This window comes from Haplochromis burtoni, unplaced genomic scaffold (assembly GCF_018398535.1).
Source record: "Haplochromis burtoni strain Fernald_Lab_line unplaced genomic scaffold, NCSU_Asbu1 Contig_617, whole genome shotgun sequence".
Classification (NCBI taxonomy): Eukaryota; Metazoa; Chordata; class Actinopteri; order Cichliformes; family Cichlidae; genus Haplochromis; species Haplochromis burtoni.
In genome coordinates, this window is record NW_024582978.1 from 252,976 (window position 1) to 260,811 (window position 7,836).

At 38.6% G+C, this 7,836-nt stretch overlaps 1 protein-coding gene across 1 annotated transcript in view; it reads right to left on the bottom strand.

Annotated features, from left to right (window-relative positions):
• Positions 1-391: 391 nt before the first annotated feature.
• Positions 392-7,836, bottom strand: part of LOC106632425 (myelin-oligodendrocyte glycoprotein) — an 8,038-nt gene continuing 593 nt past the window's right edge. Inside the window, exons 2-5 of the mRNA XM_042214839.1 lie at positions 5,911-6,249; positions 4,706-4,831; positions 2,338-2,670; positions 392-1,095 (exon numbers count right to left, since the gene is read on the bottom strand). Coding sequence (XP_042070773.1) covers positions 1,025-1,095; positions 2,338-2,670; positions 4,706-4,831; positions 5,911-6,249 — 869 coding nt within the window. The 3' untranslated portion in view covers positions 392-1,024. The remainder of the gene's footprint in view (positions 1,096-2,337; positions 2,671-4,705; positions 4,832-5,910; positions 6,250-7,836) is intronic.

Sequence of the window (7,836 nt, forward strand, 5' to 3'; positions counted from 1 at the left end):
AATGACAAAAAATGAACTGAACTGGAGATTTTAGTCTTAAAGCTGAAAGCTGAAGCTATAGCATGTTCCAACTACACTTTTCACATGCAGTATATTCTAAATAAACGAAACTAAGACCAAAGGAAAACATAATAAAAAAAAAAGTAAAATAATTTTGAAAGAATAAATAACAATAAACATACAGAAATAAACACACACAAAAATATTCTTTTTTTTATAAACAATGAAAGTTTTGATTCACTTTCATATTTTTTAGCACCATGTTTTTAAAACTCACATAGTGGTACACACTCTTAATAATTTATAACAGCTACTTTTGACTAGTTACTAATTATTATACATTTTATTTTGCTGTCATTTAGTGATGATGTATCTGTCGCAACATTTTTCTCCACTGCATTCAGGCACTGTTCTAAACTTTTCCCAGAGAAAAATAAATGACTGTAACTGATGATACATTACAGCAAATAAAGTTTTAGTAATTTAGATACGATTCATGCATGTCCAGTATAAACTGTTTGGGGTCCAGCACTGAACCCTGTTGAACCCCACAGGTAACCTTCAGTAAATTGAAATCAAAGTTAAAATAGTTAAATACTACAGTATCAATTAGTACAGACATCTGTCATCAAAGTAACTGTTTACCTTTGTAAATGTTAGATAGCTAACATTTTTAGAATTTTTCTATTTTATTCCTAAATAAATGAAATAAATCTTAAATTTTATTAAAAATGTACTAAAAAAACACTTTCCTGCTCTCACCTCTCTATGCAGAACTTTAGTTTAAAGTGTGCACAGACGATCTGAATATTAGTTCAGGTTGTGCTGAGTGCATGTGTCAAGTGTTCAAACTGACTGAAACAGACATTTGAGAGCTCACAAACACACAGTAGTTTTACATCTTTGTCAATGTGACTTTTCATTTGGTAATGACCTTATTACTGTGAGTTTCATTTGGAAAAGCTTCATCAAGAGATGAATCACATTGACTGAACAGTGAACAGATTCACCTTTGCCTTTTCATTCAGATGACATAATTCTGTCTGTTCTGTCTGGCACACGGGAAGAAGCTTCTGATGGTTTTCAGCCAGCCCTCTGTAAAGAAGAAACACAGCATCAGGTCAGATCAGAGTCCTGACCAAGACCAAGATCACGTGACTGTGTGTAGTTAGTATGAAGGACAGAGGATAATAGACACTCACATTCAGAGCTGTTTTTCCTGTTTCCTGAAAATGTCTTTGCTGAAAACAATTACTTTGTACTAAATATAGTTATTACTTAGGACTGTAGTTTTATTCTCTATGATTTCATCTGCAAAAAAAAAACCTCTTCCCACTTCTTGACTATTACTGGAGATTAATGCTTCAGTGGGAAATCTGCACAATTGCAACTGCAAACCATTCTGAAATGCTATGAGGTAACCCATTTTGTAACCTGATGTGCTCTTCCCTACAAATGTAACTGCCTGTTGCATCAACACAGCTCACAACTGCTGTCACTTATGTGAAGCGAGACCTTCACAGACAATGTAATAATATCCTAAAATGTGACTGCAGATGTTTCTTTGAAACAAAGCAAGTTAACACACTAAGGCTACGTTCACACTGCAGGCGAAAGCGCATCAAATCTGACTTTTTTGACCCTATGCGACCCGTATCCGATCATGGTATGACAGTGTGAACGGCACAAATCCGATCTGGGTCACTTTCGTATGTGGTACTGAATCCGATACATATCCGATGTTTTAGAAAGCGACTGCTGTTTGAATGGTCATGTCGCATTAAATCCGTCTTTTACGTCACTGACACAAGACAGACATTATCAGCGCCGGAGAAGCGCCCGAGAAGACATCGCGAACGCTTCCTGGCCATCCAGTGTAGATGTTAGTGAAACTGTTGGGAAGACAACGTGAACATTTTATTTGTACTGTATAATCTGCAGATTCTGACAGAAATCTGCAACTATCCTTTGAAGCACCGCTCCTCTCTAAAACAGCAATAAGGATAATTATTAGGCCATATGTAAATAACAAAATAACTTAAAGCAAAATTGGGAAACGTAAAGTCCGAAACAAGTCTTTATATTAAGGGCCATCAGTCAAACAATACTGTTTGGTCTGGGTCTAAACAGAGCGCGTTGTGTGTGACGTCCTCAAAGGGCCGCTTTGAGGGTTCACACAGCAGCGTGTTTGCTGTCACATTTTATTTGTAGTGTGAACAACCTGACAAAAAAAATCCGATTTGATCAAAAAATCGGAATTGAGCATTAAGACCTGCAGTGTGAACGTACCCTAAGACATCATCAGGATCTTTCAAGCTAACATCCTCTAATACTGACCTTTGACCCAGAGTGCCACTACTTTCTGTTTCAGGGCCTTTCCATGCGTGTCATACATGGTGCATATGTAAACACCTCCATCTTCAGAGTGAGGATCTGACAAAGTTAGGCTGGCGTTTCCTGTAATCCATGGATTTTTCTTCATCTTTACGGGGCCTGTGTCAGGTACGTCTTGACTTTTCCGATCCTTCTCATACACGACCTTCATTTCGTCTTCTTGGATATGTTTCCACTCCACTTTGGCGGTCTCCTGATTCTTCAGTTTTTTGGATATGAAGGGTAGCAGGACAGACTCTGCTCCCTCTGTCACATCAACAACTTTGAGCTGGCAGACTGAGGGAACAGAGCAGAACATGAGCTGTGCCAAACAGAAACTGTAAATCACATTAAAAACAAACATTTGAAGTATAGTTGAGACAAAAATCAGTGTTCAAAGTGTTTTAAAAAATCAGTTTGAGGAATAATTGCCATTAAGTCAAGTTATTTTGTGTTCAACTATTCAGACAAAAGACAATTGAGAGGTTTCACAGAGGTATAGAAAGAGGAAACTGCACAAGACATTAAAACTGATTTAAAAACATTAGAAATGAGATGAGGCTACTTATTTATATTCTCTCACTCACAAGGGGTTTCCTTTAATTTTTCATTTGGCAGGTTTGAGATGCCAGGAATATCCACACAGAGAACTCAGATAGCACAACAAGAATATACAAACTCCACTCAGGTGTTTCCACTCTACCCTATTTAGTCCTCATTGTATCTGTATGTAGACATAGCTCCAGCATACCTTTGTCTTTTGTCAGAGTTTCTGTATTGTCCTCCTCGGGTTTCTAATCCTTGTTTTGTTCATTGTTTTTTTTACCCTTGTGTTCTTTTGGACTTCTTTTGGCTTTTTGGATTTCAATGCTCTTTGAATTTGACTTTAATAAAGGTTACAATACCTTTCTATTTGTTCTTTTGACATGAGGTTTAAATCCTGCATTGGGGGTCTTCGTTGAGAGAAATGTGATTTAATGACACTGAGAGGTCAGTAGCTTTTTTCTGGTTGATTGCACACACATGTTTTGGGTCTTTACGGGGAGCCTGATGGAGGAGAAGTGTTTGAGGCAACCTGCGTTTGGCTCTTTCACTTCTCTGTTACCATCTCGGCAACACGGTTTAATAAAACTGGTAAGTTGAACAGATGCAGGCTCCATCTTTCAAAAAAACATCTATTAGGAATCACTTATTTCCATGATGTACAGAGTTTAAGCCATAGTACATTTACTTTTGATAATTGATGTCCTTTTTATACAATTTTATGTGTATTGGGGTGTTTTCATGGTGTTTTATTGTTAGAAATGGTTTTAAATAAATCAAAATTAAATAAATAATTACATGACAACTATAAAGGTAATAATATTTTACAATTCTCCAGCCAAGAAGAAGTGCAGAAAGCATCATTTCTGGCAGTCTTCCTATAAGTGTCACCACACACCACTGCTGGACAGGCAGAAGGAATGCTGCTCAGGCTGATTCAGCTCTGCTGCCAGAAGGACAGATACAGATTCATACCACACATTTTTATAACACACCTGTCCAACAGAGACAGGTGTGTTATAGGTTTACTCTGTCAAGTTATCAATAATAATTTTCCAAACAGATTTCTGGGGAAAATAGAAAAAATGTTATCTTGTTTTTTATATCCAGTCAGAACATGTAGTAGTTGTGTTATGGAACGGCTGTGTGCAGGCAGGAATGGTGGACCCAAAGTGCAGACGCTCGGAGGCACAATGTAAACTCAAAAACAGCTTTAATGCTGAACTCAAAAAAGGTAACAAAACTCAGACTCCAAATAAACTCAGACAAGCAGACAGAACACACAGCATAGAAACCGGTAGATCACGACACAGACAAACTGAAACACAGGGCTTAAATACACAGAGGGAGCAATCAGGGAATGAGTAACAGGAGGGAAACACAGCTGGGGCAAATCAGGCCTAACGAAACAGGGGAAGCAAAACCAGATACATTAACATCAGACATGGACCTTCAAAATAAAACAGGAAACAACACAGACTGAACTAAAGACACAGACTCACACGCAGGCACTGCAACAGAGGGAACCGAGACGTAAACCATAAGACAGAACACAGACAAAGAAACCAAAGACTAGAAATGATAAATAATATAATAAATTCAAACCTCTGGGTCAACGACCCAGGCATCCTAACGAGTTGGGGCTTCTGTAGAAACTTTGCTCAGTGACATCAAATGTAAAACTGAAACTGTAAGCACCGCTCCTTTAGGAGCAGGCCAGGTATGCAGCATTTGTTACTATGGTGATCTATAAAGGGCCACCCACCCACTCACACACTGCTACACCCACCTGCTGTTTTCTTCATCCTTTGATATACAAGACACATGAAAACACTAATGCCAATAGCCAGGACAAGCACCGGAACCAGGACCGCTGGGAGAACTTTGGGCCAGATTGGAGGAGGAGGAGGACGCTCTGTAATGAACACAAACACAACCTGAACATGATGCTGAATGTTTTGAAGAATTCATTAATAATTAATATGAATTCACTGATAATAACAATGCTAATTGAAATGAATTGTAGTATGACCTCTGCTTCAAATGGATTTAAGATTTTTAAATCTTATTTTGATTGTTTTTATAATGATTTCTGCTGATGAAATCACAGTTATATGTTGGTTTATCCTTTTTAAACAGAAGTCTGACCTTGGCTACGTTCACACTGCAGGCGAAAGCGCATCAAATCAGACTTTTTTGACCCTATGCGACCCATATCCGATCATGGTATGACAGTGTGAACGGCACAAATCCGATATTTTCAAATCCGATCTGGGTCACTTTCGTATGTGGTACTGAATCCGATACATATCTGATGTTTTAGAAAGCGACTGCTGTTTGAACGGTCATGTCGCATTAAATCCGTCTTTTACGTCACTGACACAAGACAGACGCCAATTATCAGCGCCGGAGAAGACATCGTGAACGCTTCCTGGCCATCCAGTGTAGATGTAGTGAAACTGTTGGGAAGACAACGTTGGAGAAACGTGAACATTTTATTTGTACTGTATAATCTGCAGATTCTGACAGAAATCTGCAACTATCCTTTGAAGCACCGCTCCTCTCTAAAACAGCAATAAGGATCATTATTAGGCCATATGTAAATAACAAAATAACTTTATAACTTAAAGCAAAATTGGGAAACGTAAAGTCCGAAACAAGTCTTTATATTAAGGGCCATCAGTCAAACAATACTGTTTGGTCTGGGTCTAAACAGAGCGCGTTGTGTGTGACGTCTTCTTTTGCGCATGCAGGCCGCTTTGAGGTTCACACTAGAGCGCGTTTGCTGTCACATTTTATTTGTAGTGTAAACAACCAGACAAAAAAATCAGATTTGATCAAAAAATTGGAATTGAGCATTAAGACCTGCAGTGTGAACGTAGCCTTTGATCTTCTCTGGTTATGTTGACTGTTCCTGAAAGCCTTTCATCTTTGTAATGTTGAATGGTCACTTTTCTCTCTGGTCACTCTCTAAGGGGAATCTACAGCACTGACCTTTGACCTTTAGTTGCACTTCAGTCTGGTTCTGTTTTTCTCCAACCTTGCGTACGGTGCAGGTGTAGAGTCCACTGTCAGAGAATGTAGGTTTTCTCAGAGTGAGGCTGAGGTCTCCGGTCTTCAGGGCGTCCTTTTGAATGGATGTTCTGTTGACGTATTGTTTATTTTGCTCTGTAAGATAATCACCTTCCTCTGTGCGAACATGGATGATTGAAGGATTCAGGTCATCGCGTCCCCACACAACTACACCCTCTTCAGCTGGAACGGGAAGCTGGCAGAGCAGAAGGACAGACTCCTCCCCCTCATACACCTCGACTCCTGAGGCATACTGGGAAACTGAGGACGCAGAAAGAGGTTAAATCAATCTGAGTTCCATACTAAACAAACAATGTGAGCCGGTGTAGAATTATCTGTAGCTCAATTGTGCAAACACATGAAAAGAAAGTCCAGCTTTCCTGTTTCTATTTTGAAATTTAAGAAACTACAAAACGAAAACGGTAGTGGGTGAACTTCTGTCCTGAGTTCCTGAGGCTAAAAAACAGACTGGAGATCAGTTTCTGAAAGCAGATCTGAGTTTTGTCATAGTTAGGGGTGGATCAGGTGACACTGACTCATTCCTTAGTTATGAGGTCAGGCTGCTGGAGGCTTCCCATGATGCATTTTTCCTCCTTTCCCATTATTTTCATTCCCCGTGCATTTATACACCACTACAGGATGTCATTACCCTTGTCTTTTCTCTCCCTTTTTTGTTGTTGTTTATCTTCCTTCACACAGTCACCAAGTGCTGGTCATAGGGGATCATCTGACTGTTGAGGTTTTGATTCTAATACTGTAGGTTCTTTACAATATTAAGCTCCTTGACGTGACTGTTGTTCTGAACTAGTGGTATATAAATAGGACAGAATTTAAATGAATTATTTTAATGTTTAAAAAACAAGTGGAAAAGTAGACACAGCTGAACTGAACCAGAATTGCAAAACTAGATTACAAAACTAAGACAGAACCTATAGAAATAAGCTAGAAAATATCTACTAAAAACAAAACTGAAAAAACATAACAATATACTAACTATGAATCAAGCAGGAATTAGTCAACAACAAAGAGAACTCTTAAGTCCATAACTCAGAGATGGAGGACCATGACAATGTCACTTATTCAATATAACTATAGTTTAAATCCTCAGAGGTATACACACTGTGTGAAAACTCTGTCAGCACGTGTAAAAACATGCAGGAGGAGCACAGGTGTGTAAATCAAGAAAATAAGGAAATTTCCTGCCTCAGAGCCGCAGCGTGACATGACAGTAAGTACTGTTAGTCAATATACAGCGATTCTCTGATGTTCATGCATTTTCTTTTGCGACCTTTAGATGAACAGAAATGTTAGTTATTGATTATAAATATAAATACAATTAATTTAATAAACATTAATAAACTAATGCTATGCTTTATACTGACATATAGAGAACACAGTCTGTTCAGGACCAAGTCTTCTGCCTAATATCATAATGTTCCACATGCATTGTAATTTAATGAAATATATTTTCAAGTAGCCTAATAAATGTGTCACTGCATGTAAATCATCATCATCTGTCAAGTAAGAGAAGCAAAGTACAATTCAGTAGGCAGGTTTCAACAGCATTGATGCTTATTGATGACCTGGGGTCGCCAGTTTCACAGCGGCAGGGGAAACCCAGTACAAAATGCATGCACGCAGTCAAGCAGTGGACTGGCAGGATTTTAATAGGCTACCGACTTTAATAAATACCCAGTATGACACTGCACAATACCAGTACATTGGCATGTGCGTATTTACGCAAATGACACAGTTACTGTGTAATGCGGATGTGTCCGACGCAGATCATGTTTTGTTCTTCTGCACTCTGCGCAAGTAATCAACCCATATTTGAACGCAGAGCAGTCC